Raw genomic sequence first — 13,290 nt, forward strand, 5'->3', positions numbered from 1 at the left:
CCGATTCAGGACTATGTTGCCTACACCCACCTATCTTCTGAATCTCATGCGTACACCACTACCCTTGATTACTACCCGATTCCCAAAAATGTGACGAGCGCTTTCGCTCACCCAGGATGGCGACAGGCTATGGAAGATGAAATTGGGGCTCTAAAGTCCAATCATACATGGGATCTTGAAACACTTCCTAAAGGGAAGCGTATTGTTGGTTGTCGTTGGGTGTTTACAGTTAAACTACACCCGGACGGCTCCTTACACCGCTTAAAGGCTCGGTTGGTCGCAAAAGGGTATTCTCAGGCATGTGGCATTGATTATGATGAGACCTTCTCGCCAGTTGCTAAGATGTCATCTGTCCGTATTTGTATCGCTCTTGCTGCCATTAATCATTGGCCGCTCCACCAGCTTGATGTCAAGAACGCCTTTCTTAATGGTGTTCTTGAGGAGGAGGTATATATGGAGCAGCCACCAGGGTTCGTTGTTGAGGAGGAGGCCTCGAAAGTTTGCAGACTACGTCGTTCTCTATATGGTCTTAAACAATCTCCCAGGGCATGGTTTGGTCGATTCTCTAGTGTTATGGGACAGTTTGGGATGACTCGGAGTGCCTACGATCACTCTGTCTTCTTTAGACACCAGAAATGAAAGAGGATTATCGTAGTTGTTTATGTGGATGACATTATAATCACAGGTGATGACGAGGTCGGGATCACCAAACTCAAGCAGTTTCTTCAGTCTCAGTTTCAGGTCAGCGACTTAGGTCGATTGAGGTATTTTCTTGGCATAGAAGTATCTCGCTCTCCACAATGAATACTTCTCTCCCAACGAAAGTATGTCCTTGATATGTTGACCGAATGTGGCTTACTAGGTTGTAAACCTGTTGATACCCCAATGCTTCCTACAAAGAAACTCCTCCCAAAGGAAGGAGATCCAATGAAAGATCCTGAGTGATACAGACGATTGGTTGGTAAACTTAATTATTTAACCGTCACACGACCGGATATCTCCTTTACTGTCATTGTTCTGAGCCAATTTATGGCTGCACCATACACCGGTCACTGGGATGCTGCCCTTCGTGTCTTAAGATATCTTAAGACCTCACCTGGTTTGGGTATATTATACTCGGATCAGGGTCATTGTCGTGTGGGTGCCTTCACGGAAGAAGGAGATGGTCGGATATCAGGGTTCTCAGATGCAGATTGGGCAGGTTGTCCGATTTCTCGACGATCTACCACCGGATATTGTGTGTTTGTTGGAGGAAATCTTGTATCATGGAAGAGTAAGAAGCAACACACGGTTTCCCGGTCGAGTGCCGAATCGGAGTATAGAGCCATGGCAGATGTAACATCAGAGATGACATGGGTACGTCGTCTTCTCATAGAACTCGGGGTTGTTTCTAATGACTTGATGAGGTTATACTGTGATAATCAATCAGCCATTCACATAGCCAAGAATCAAGTATTTCATGAAAGGACAAAACATATTGAGGTCGACTACCACCTTATCAGAGATCGAGTAGTAGGCACACAAACTGATCCTCCATCCATTCAACCGGTTCATGTGAAGACAAACTTTCAGCTTGCAGACATTCTAACTAAACCGCTCCGGAAAGCTCAGATAGATTTCATTTGTAACAAGTTGGGCATGATTAACATCTATGCTCCAACTTGAGGAGGAGTGTTAAATGTATTGCTAGTTGTTTTAATTAGGGTTTTAGCCTATGTAGTTTGCTAAAGCCCATGGGCCCTTTATGGGTTATAGTTAGGGTTTTACTTGTGTATACATAGGTGGTTCCCCCTTTGTATTATTCACACCTTCAAGTAATAAACATTACTTCACTACAACCATCTTATTCTTTACAATAAATAATTTTTAGAGTTCATTTCGTGACAGAAACTACTAGCAATTCAGATGTTTTTTTTGTCTCTAAATTTGTGGCCGTATCACATATTATTTTTAAAATTTTATTTTATTTACCCGTTATAGAAAATGATACTTTCTGGTTTTTATAAAGCTTTTAGCTTTTAAATTTGCGACCAACGAGTTCCTTCCAAAATTAGCAACATAATTTAAATATGTAGTTGTACGTCGATCACAATTTTAGTGACTAGCTATATTTTGGTTGGTAATTTTGAAGCAAATTCAATCGTAAAAGGTGACAAATGTTCGACATATTTGGAGTTCCACTCTTAGCAGGTTGTTGTAAATGAGTCAAGCCGTATCCACCCATGTTTTGTTGGAAATTTTAGACAATAGTTAATATTAATTAGTATTTGTTACTAATAAATAAATTAATAACGTGTCCAAAGAGTAAAGATGAATACGACATCGATAGTGTGTAGTTGAGAACTTGAACATTGATAAAAAGGGAAATAGGTTTGTCCCACAGTGGTAGAACGCTTGATCAGAACCGCCTTAGTATTTTTGTGTGGTTCAACCGGGTCATTTTAACAAGTGTCATATTATTGCCCAGTGTCGATGTGTGTGGTGAGTCATTAGACACATGTCAAACTAGTTGGTGAGTTAACTTGGGATCGACTCATTTATCTTAACTTCCAAAAAAAATTTCAAATTTTGGGTTCTTTTTACACAAAGTGGTATATATGTAGAAAAAGAAATTAACATACGCATAATGCAGAATTTATAACTTTTATACTGGAATTTGTGTTACAACTTTGAGTTATAATTTTTTATATTAAAATTTGGGCTTTAATTTAAATGAGCCAAACGGGCCACGCAAGTAGTGAGCTAACCTTTCTCTAGCTCGGCTTTTTTTTTTTACAGTTGATTCGATTTCAAGAGAGATTTTCCGAGCAATCCTGAGTCACGAGGATTTTAAGCTTTTAACAACCATAACTCGCACATGTTTAGATTTTTCCGCATGTTCCTGTTTAGAAATGAATTCATGTTGTTAGCAATGCCAGTTTTCTAATAATGAAATGACACAATATCTAATTAGATAGGAAGGTGAATAATTCAAAATGAATTCATAGCAATAAAAGCAAAAATCAAATCTGCACAAAGAATCCAAAAAAGTAAAGGGACTATGATCAGTAGTATAAAGACTGCTGGCACCATGCATCAAAGAACATGGGGATTAATTAAACATTTAAAAGAAAGAAAGACAATAAGATTCTTTTGGTGGCCCTTCAATTCTCATTCTTTTGATGCTTTTTTTTCTTTTGTGAATAAAACTTGTATCAAGACAAGAGTGAGTGTTTGCAATCCCGATAAATAACAACAATCTCTGGGAATAGAAGGAGAATACCAAAAAAACAAAAAACAAAACAAACTTCTTGAAAAGATCATCATCGCTTTTGCTTTACATGATATCACATGGCCATGAATTCAATCAACAATGGTTTGAGTAATCAATCATCAAAATCACGGAAACTAAGGAGGGTCCATGTAACGGTTCGTATGATATTTTGTTGTGTAATCGGTTTTTCTTTTAGGAAAATGTGAGTTGGAACTTTCGAATTTCGATGGTTGAGAAGAAAACGTGATTTTTTTTAGATGAAACGTGTTGTAACGCTTATATGAGGAAAAAGTAAATATTTTTTTGGAAGGAAAAGATTTTTATAAAATAACCCTCTAACCGAAAGGCTCTAGTTCTAGACACTGAGTGTGAAGAACTAGTAAAACATTAAAGTTTAATATATGCACTTGTTTTAAATATTTGTAAAATAACTTAAAAAGAAAAACTAATGAAAGTGGCAAAGTGTTATGTAAACAAAGAATATCCGTACAGGCCTTGTGGCCCACCATGTCACAAGGTAAAACTAAACTACTAAATAAAATCAATCTGAAATACCCAAAATATATTGGGCCCAACAAGCCCAACGGGTAGCCTAACATAGTAACATGTGTGTTTCAGTTTTATTTTATTTTTCTTCTCTTTTTAATAAAATTATTATACATAATTACATAGTCTCAGTTGATTGTAATTCTAAGTGTTTTTTTTGTTTTTTTACCGGTCAGACATATAGTATAGACCACATTCACTAAAGTGTACATAGTTTCATTAGGAGTTAACCTCTTTTTTTTATAATTTAAAAAGGAATCATGAGGTCTGTGTGCATGTGATTGGGTTAAATAAATTAAATAATCTGCCCTACGTTCGTTATTCACCCCATCCCTTTGCCCATCATGCCTCAAAAACGCCCCATCAAGGCGGTTTTCAACACCCGATTCAGGTGATGTGGCAATAGGCGTTAAACCGTTACACATCACCTCATAGCGAAACTTTATATAATCAATTTAGTACTTAGCATGACTTAATATTATAAACAAACCTTCAACAATATATTACTAATTCTTCTATAAATTACAAATACGATAGAAATTAGTCGTAAAAAATAAGAGAATATTGAAGAAATGCAAGGGTGTGGTTGCCTGTGGCTTGTGGGCAATAATAGGTTTTTTTTGGATTGTTTGGGCTAAAATGTCCCGAGCCCAAACTAGCAAAAGACGATAAATAAAGCTAAACCAAACCTTACAACAAACCAAATCATATCATATCATATTATCCATATAGATACGAAAACCAAATGCCCAATTAACCCGTGTAATTTATTAGATATCCAAATTAAACGTTATCTAAAAGGATATAATATAAACTTTAATTCCAACACATAATTAGCTATGAATTTCAATTGAATGGTGACGCGCCCTGACCCAAGATGTCACACATCTTGAAAAGAAATACAAGGCCACCACAAAAACTGAAATTGCTGGGTTGAACATACTTGACCTAAAGAAAACAACAATCGTCTCCAAACAAAGGCCCGGTGATCTATCACAAGTACTGTTCCTGAATTCGGGCTTTATTCTGTTCCCACCACATCCTTGCATTCGTTTCTCCAAACTTTTCTCGACTGCAAAATAAATGGGAAATCATATCATGTATCCGTACTCCACTGAAGTAATACAAAAATGTATCAAAATATCAATTTGGTTTCGTTTATACAAGTTCCAGCCAAAATTTGTCGGATGAGGAAAATGCCCTCCAAACTTCAAAAGGACGTAGACACTACGACTGTTGAGGAGGTGGCAAGCATGTTATGAGTTTTGTAAAGCCAAAAACTATAGGTTTACAGCATCTATCTGTTGCCTACTTCCGAAAAACACATCTTAGAATTTTCGAGCAATTTATTTATCCAAAATTACTTATAGTAAAAACTTGCATGATGACGAAAATGCCATAAAAACTCAGAGGGGCATAAATACCCATGTTATAGTTCAAAAAATTAGCAACAGCTGGATCTACAGCATCGGTTTGTTGCATACTAAACAAGACACATTTTCATGTGTAGGGGCATTTTAGTCATTTTACATTTTTTAAAGCAAGTTTTTAGCCAGAATTGGCAAAAATGAAACAAAACTGATACCAAAAACTTGTTGGATGACATAAATGGCCTCAACAATTCAAAAAGACAAGTGATATGTGTGGCCTGTTTTATCTAAAGAGCATAAATTTTACCTGAAACGAACACGCCTCAGCTCACGATTGCCACCTGGCAGTGCTCTGATGGTGATGTAAACGCCTGGCTCATCTTGCTCGACCCATTCAGTTTCCAAATCACTGGCGTTGCTCATAGAAAGCTCTCCGGAGTGATCATCACCGTCACCCTCTTCCTCTCGGGATGAACTACTCCTTGCAGAAGCCAATGATGATGTTTCAGTTTTAGCCCCACTTATGCTCGATAGTGCAGGAGTTGATGCAGGCCCGGTAGACACGTTGCATGTTTGTTTTGGGTAAAAATTCCTAGGTGGTGGTTCCTTGCTAAGCGGTGGTGTCACCGGGCTGTTCCCAAAAGAGCGGATTTTTGAGCTCTGAACGGGATAATAAACATCTACATATCAGTTATGCGACAAAGGATGTATCTGATAATCTAATTAATGGTAAAAATAAAAAACAAAATGTATCTGATAATAACTTATCCCTCAATTTTATCACATATTATTTTAAAATTGTAACCACATTTCTTAGTGTTAACAGTATCTTTAGGATTATAACAAGAAATGTTTTACAAGCACTGATTATTAATACGTATTCGTATCATGCAGTAACTGATAAAAGATTTACAGGATTTCAATAACATATAAGCATGTCATTTTTGACAATTTTATTATTAACTTCTTAAAGTAGAATTTGTCAAACACCGAACAGCTTATAATTATAGAAAATATTGGGAATACAGTTGAAAGATATTTTTATCAATTTAAATCATTTCAATATATATAAGAAAGTGGTTATAGCCATTTTATCTATTAGCATCTTAAATTAACGTCTCAAACACTAAAACATTTGATTATTACACTCAAAAAAACATCTATAATACTATCTCGAGCAACACCTTTTATTACAGCCGAGTATTTGATCCTGATTATTAATATCACATAACCAATAAACGGTTATAAAATGCACACTCCAAACCACACATTAATTATGCGCAAATAAAATGATGACTTAATGGTGGAAGAGGGTATGAAGGCTGACCTCGTCTTCGGACTTCGGTGGATCAGGTACTGGTACACCTTGATGATTAAAACGCTGAACATTATATAACTCCATAACCTTGTCAGAGTTCTCAGCCCACCACCTTTGAGCTTGCCTTTTGTTGAACATTTCACGACTTGTATAATAACACCATAAACATGTCAGAGAAATCAGAATCTAACTCACTTATTATGCTACTGGTAATAAGCTTCAAAAGAACAAAAACATGTACTTTAGTTGAGCAGAAACACTTGTTTCTATTAACCTATTTAGATGTATTCAATTAAGTGTGTTTTAAGTTATCAAAAAAGTAAGAACAGATGCATAAAAGCATAGAAACCATTAAAATTAATGATAACAGATAATTCAAGTGTACAGTGTGAATTGATTTTCAATCACATATTGAGAAGTCATCATACAAACCTTACTAGTTACTAGTTACTAGTTACTACTATCTTTTAATAATATCACAGGCCATCTAAAAGCATGCCTCCTTCTTGTTATGGTCACTATTATACAAGTCATAAAACAGTCTTTTTTTGCGATTAACGAGGGGAAATGATACATAATTCAAATTTCTCAAGACATGTCTAAAAAACAGAATAAAAAAACACAACCTAAAGTTTTAATATACAGGATGGTCCCCTAAGTTTACAAGGACAACAGTTCAAATTATAGCTCTATTTCATTTTTTGGATGAAAGTTAAAAACATCTCATCTGAAATGAAATTTGAAAGGACCCCATTGTATTATTTGGACCATGGTATTATTATTAACCCAATTATGTAGAACTGCAAGGGTCCCCTCAGTTCATCATCCAGAGAATAAAGTCACAATCGTTGTCTAACAATAACGGGATGTATGGTAGGTAGCATAGCACCACATAAACATCTAAAAGAGACAATTTTCCCGTGCAACACGAACTTCATAATCATAGTTCATATGCATAGTGGTATTTCCTGCTACACGTGCTTTATAAAGGTGATTTTGATCACACATATTCCATTATGGGAACACTCTTTAGGATAAAAATGGGGTTCACCATGTGATGTTAACAGCAGAAAACAAAACATATGTATTTGCTCCCCAATCATTATATTATGTAGTATGTACCAACTACCAACCCCTAGTTTAGAAACTACACTAGCATATAAGATACTCTATAGAACATTATGTAGCATGTTGATTCTTGCCAAAATGATAATATAACACAAATTAGGAAAAAATCTATCAGTTTATCACATTATAATATGTAAATTCTCTATGTTGTGGGTCTCAACTACATTTTTGTCCATCAAATAACTGGTCCCACTATCACATCTTTATTCCTTTCCCCATCATGTGGAGAAACAAACAAGACTTCAAAAGAAAAAGTTAGATAACTTAAGCAAACAAAACATTATGCTATAACCAAATAGGGGTTTATTTATCATTGTATCTTGCCTCTAATTAGGTGTCATTAGTTCATGTTGTTCCCTTTGTTTCTTATTGTCTATTTTGTAGTGTGTGTCTTTTTTTCTTTTATAAATCAAGACTTTATATATTCAGTGTGAATGAGTTAGAATGTTAGATGACTCAAACCAACAAATTATGGTCTAAACAAAATGTAATGGACCCACAAAGACTTAGGTTTGTTGACTGTATATTGCTTTTACAATAGTTAGATCTGTCTTCATTATAGCTTGTTTTCATTATGTGAAAGCTAAGTGGGATTGCTGATGTTAACCCACACCCAATTGGGGGCCACTTCCATAAATTAGGGCATTATGCAGCCTATTGTCCATTTCACATGCAACTTAAAATTTGACTTTAACAACAAATGAAACAACCAACAGATCAAAACTTGTAACCACAATTTGAATTAAAATCAATACCTGAATCGTATCCGTTTTAGATCGTTGCCTCCTTGAGGTAACGAATTAAACGTAATAAGCACCCCAGGCTCCACCTGAGCAACCCATTCTTTAACCTCATTTTCCTCAATAAACTTAATCGATTCAATTCGATCAATCCGGTCACTGTACGAGGCCGGAGTGCTCCCACCGCTCGAAAGCCCCTTCAATCTAGCCTCCATTTCCTTTCCCCAAACCTTAGGTGTCGAATTCGAATTGCAACCTCTTTGATACCCAATATTAAACCTACTAGACTCCGAACCGCCTTCAGAGTCCAAATAATCACCATTCCGATTATTATTATTATCACTAGACGATCCGGCACAAGGCCTGCAGTTCTTATACGCTCCGGACGCCTTCACCGCAATATCCTTGATCTAAATCAACCAATTCATAATATTATCAATACACATAATACATTTAACTAGTTATAACTTTACATTAACATTAATAACCTGAGATGTGAGAGCTTTAATAGCTGGCTTACTACTGCAAGGCGTACCGCCCGCAGAGTCATCATCTTCCAGTTCCTGAAGAGATCCACCATTCCGCTGCTTCGAACACGCGATACACGTCAGCATATTGATTCCTAGTTACCGATCTCACAACTCGAGTTTTCAAAATAAGCAAAATAATAGATCAGATGCAGTATTTGCAATCCAATTTGAACGAATTAAATCTCCAAATTAAATGTTTGCATCAGAAAAACTGGATCAGAGAGAATTAATATTATATATAAATATTTAGTAACCAAAACGTAGATTTGAATTCACGCGGTTTGCGTGTGAGAGTGAGTGAGTAAATAACAAAACCGTTATTATTAAGCAACTTGTAAGTAGCTCAACTAATAATAATAACTTTAAGCTTATTATTATTATTATTATTATTATTATTATTATTATTATTATTAATTGATGAACAAACACACAAACTGTGAAATAACATAATAAGCCTTTTAGTACACTAGTGAATGTGTATAAATTTGTGTGAGAGAGAATGAGGTCGTTGTTGTGATGGCATAATGGCCGTACTGGTGACGGAGGCGACGGCGATTGGCGGTGGTGGTTGTGTTACTGTTAGTGTTAGTGTTAGTGGACTAGTGGTAGTACTTATTATTATTATTAGTAGTGACTGTGAGAATAACTACTGTACTTTGGATTGTGTACGGTCAAGAACCGGATTGAGATGTCAAAGTTAAGAACCGGTTTTTAAAGCAGACGTGTTGGGACCGGATTTAGGTGTGGTTTAAAAGTTTGGAGATTCAATGTTAATAATTTAAAATTTATGTTGATCGATAATAATTGTTAGTGATAGCGGATTAACGGCACCAAATTATTCGTGACACTTTAACCTTTTTTTAGGAAGAACGAACTCGGTCTAGTAGGGATGAACACATTTGGTATCGGTACCAGTATTGAATTCGGTACCGATTTTGTATCGTCGAGACCGAATCAGTACTAAGTTTTGAGTTTTCGGTACGGACATGTATTTTCCGAATTTTGCATGAAATACTGACACCTAAACGAGCATTTTAGTAACAGTACCGATACCAACAATTTGTGACTTTTGGTATCGGTACGGTACATATCTCATTCGTACGACCGTCTAGTAACTATACGTTGATGGATGAAGTTATTTCTATATTCAAATGGATTGTCTTTAATAATTTAACAATTAAAGTTAAAGTGAAAGTTAGGTTATTAAATTTCATGTTGATGTTATAGGATTTGATTACTATAAAAAGATTTGTTATAATGTGAGTTATTAAAATATGATTATATACTATATTAAAGTAAAGAGAGATCTATAGCATCGACTTCTTAATTACCCACATGTGTAGGGATCATGATGAATCCACTTTTGTAACTTTTTTTTAAAGAGTGTATTAAAATTAAAAAAAATTCTTAAAATAATTCATTTATAGAATGTGATTTCAAATTTGTTCCTCCCTAATTCAAGTTTTCAACTTTGTCTTTTTGGTATCTCGTCGCCGGCGATATGATAGGGAACACCAACGACGTGTTACTGAACAAACCGGATAACGACACGTGGCTGGAATTTGGCCGGAATAGGTTGTCCATGATGTGTTCTCCCTCCCATTTCATTGCAGACGATATGTTATACATGTTCTTGTTCACGATGTCAACGTCGGCCTGCCATACCTGACACCCATGTTCACATTGTCGCCGCCGACTTCCGGTATCTCATGGTCGGTGACTTGTTGACATAACATAGTGTTGACGATGCATTTATGGTGCTAACGCAGGGTTGACGATGCATTTCTGATGCTAACACAGGATTGACGATGCGTTAGGCCCATCTTCTATCATTTAACATTTCAACTTTCACTTAATACCTAACGCATCTTCTATCATTTAACCTTTCAACTTCCACTCAGTAAAACGCCGTTCGTGTTTCCGAACATATCACCGACGATGAGATATCAAAGGGACAAAGTTAGAAACTTATGTTAGAAAGACGTATTTTGAATCACATTTTATAAACGGTCATTTTAGGAATTTTCTCTTAAATTTATCTCATTTAAAAACAAACAAAGGGATTGAGAACATAAGTCTATTGTGATATGTATAAATGAACAAATAAGGTCAAAATAAGGTCATGATTATTTACTAGGTTATGGTCTTGCACATGAATGATATAGAACAAGGGTTAGTACATAAATCAGTTTCTAATAACTTTCTCTTGAATTAAAACTATACCTCTTTCAATGATTTGTATACCTTTCGTTTGAACTAGTTTCTATTAACTTTGTCTTTATTTGAAACTAGATGATTGGTTTTAATTACAATCTATTTACAACTTAGCAAGTGCTCTCAAATCGTCAACATAATTAATGGTTTTAGATAATTAAGTTAAGCAAGTTGTGTTAATTGCGTATACGGGTTAAATTAAGTTTTGTGTATGAGTAAATAACCATTAATCCAAACCCGAATAATCATCTCTGCTATCTATAAGCTTATACCTAACTTTTATTTCTAGTATTAATGTGACAATGACATCATGAAGCTTAATTTTATAGGTATGTGACAACGGATAGCTTAAAGTCTTAAATACGCTTCATGCCATCACATGATGCCGCCAAATGATTAAAAGTGAACCTTCGTCAAAACAAAAGTTACAGCGTATATGGTCAATGTGCATGCAAAAAATCCACCTTTTTAAGGTAGCACGACTACACGAGTTCCTTAAATTCCCTAAAAAGTAAAAACTACAAAATATTTACCATTTTATGTGTAAAAAAAAACTAATCAACTTTTAATGTTTTATCAAAATTAATACTATATTTTCAGTAATAAAACTATTAACTTATGATATTAATGTTTCAAATGACCTAAATAAAACAATTAGGATATTGTTTAATACTTTTTTATTCGTATTATCTTTTACTTCACATTAAAACTTAACAAATAGTAATCAATTGATATTAAACATGGTTATTGTTTTTGGGAGTGAAAATAAAGACTATGGTTTAAAACCTGATATGAGAGTTGATTTTCTCTTAAAGTAATTTAGAAGTAGATGGACGTGTGCAGACGCTCAAAAAAATGCGTGTTCCATTTATGTCATTTAATTTTAACTTTCATAAATTAATCTCACCACAATTGAATAATATCAAAACTTAAGTAGTTTTCTTTTGGTTCAAAAAGTGTAAATGATTTTAAAGGAACAATAGAAGCTTATGAAGGTTAGCCTAGTGGTAGCCTCATGACTTTCATTATGGAAAGTTGTTGGTTGGAGTTTCGTCTAAGCATTTTGCTATGGGTTGAGCCAAAAGGTTTTCCCAGTTGTGAGTTTTCTTTTAGGTAAATGAACAAGATCATCACATTATGTTCCTCAAGTAAAACAGTGATTCATTTGTCGGGTTGATCTCATATGTCCGGATCTTTGTTGAGGGGTGCTTTTAAAAGTTTAGCTGATGACTAAATTTGTGAAAAGAAATGCACGTATATTACACTAACTAGGCTTCTCTCAGTTGGAGGCCTTGCCCACCCACTAACCTTCGCCATGGATCAACCCATGTTTACAATACTAATCTTTTAACTTTGAATATGTTTATGTCTTGATGACTAATATTTGTAGTTCTCTCGTAGCTCATTTAGTTTTTCTTTTATACGGAGTACTTTTATTTATTTACTAGTTTGAGGCCCGTGTACTACACGGGTAGTTTTTAAAAATATAATATTTATTAAATAATCAGTATACAATAAACAATAAACCTGTTAAACACTGTTAATATATTCGTTGTACAACAGTCTTGTAAACAATTTTAAAGTAAAAGATCATTATAAATATAAAATGTTTAAAAAAATAGAAAGTAAATATTAAATTAACAAATTTTGAAGCATAAATTATAAGAATGGTAACTATTATTTTACTATTATAAATTTATTAAAAAAGTGAGGTTTAATGTATGAATGACAAGTGACAAAACTTGTAGTTTTTTTATTAGAGAGTATATATATAGATATAGATATAGATTGTTGGGCCAAGTCCCATGAAACCATAAAGCCTAAAGTTAGAAACCCAATAAGAAAGCCCAGGAGAAAGCCTAAAGTTTAGGGCCGAGTATTGGAATTGGGGTTTTCACGATTTCAATACTTTGTATCAAAAGGCACGAGGAAATCAATAAAAATCTAAGTTAAAATGTTATTTATTAAAATTATTGTAATGTAATCCTTTTATCAAACTACTTAACTTTGTTAAGTTAGCTAAAACCAAACAAATACATTATAATATTGTTTACTTAAGTGAACCATTTCAAATTAGAACCACGTATTTTAACCGGAATAGAGTTAATACTCTAAATCATATACGTTATATTATAAACAACTAATAAACCCACATATACATTATAATTTAAACAACTAATAACAAGTGAGT

At 34.5% G+C, this 13,290-nt stretch overlaps 1 protein-coding gene across 1 annotated transcript; it reads right to left on the reverse strand.

Moving 5' to 3' along the window:
• Nucleotides 1-4,404: 4,404 nt before the first annotated feature.
• LOC143529262 (protein Brevis radix-like 3) lies at nucleotides 4,405-9,666 on the reverse strand. The gene is made up of 5 exons (XM_077025087.1): nucleotides 8,844-9,666; nucleotides 8,371-8,765; nucleotides 6,497-6,632; nucleotides 5,477-5,829; nucleotides 4,405-4,871 (listed from the first exon to the last, which is right to left on the reverse strand). The coding sequence occupies exons 1-5, from the start codon at nucleotides 8,967-8,969 to the stop codon at nucleotides 4,793-4,795; spliced, it is 1,089 nt and encodes a 362-aa protein (XP_076881202.1). The 5' UTR covers nucleotides 8,970-9,666; the 3' UTR covers nucleotides 4,405-4,792.
• Nucleotides 9,667-13,290: the final 3,624 nt, after the last annotated feature.

This window comes from Bidens hawaiensis, unplaced genomic scaffold, assembly GCF_021521415.1.
Source record: "Bidens hawaiensis isolate Kalapana, Puna unplaced genomic scaffold, B.hawaiensis_p1.1 tig00008515_1, whole genome shotgun sequence".
Lineage (NCBI taxonomy): Eukaryota > Viridiplantae > Streptophyta > Magnoliopsida > Asterales > Asteraceae > Bidens > Bidens hawaiensis.

What these genes read in the sequence shown, in the direction of transcription:
- LOC143529262 (XM_077025087.1), bottom strand. Translation starts at nt 8,969, where the DNA reads ATGCTGACGTGTATCGCGTGTTCGAAGCAGCGGAATGGTGGATCTCTT. An exon ending in CACCGAAGTCCGAAGACGAG is followed by an intron (nt 5,830 to 6,496) that starts GTCAGCCTTCAT and finishes TATCCCGTTCAG; the next exon opens with AGCTCAAAAATCCGCTCTTT. An exon ending in CTGAGGCGTGTTCGTTTCAG is followed by an intron (nt 4,872 to 5,476) that starts GTAAAATTTATG and finishes TTTATTTTGCAG; the next exon opens with TCGAGAAAAGTTTGGAGAAA.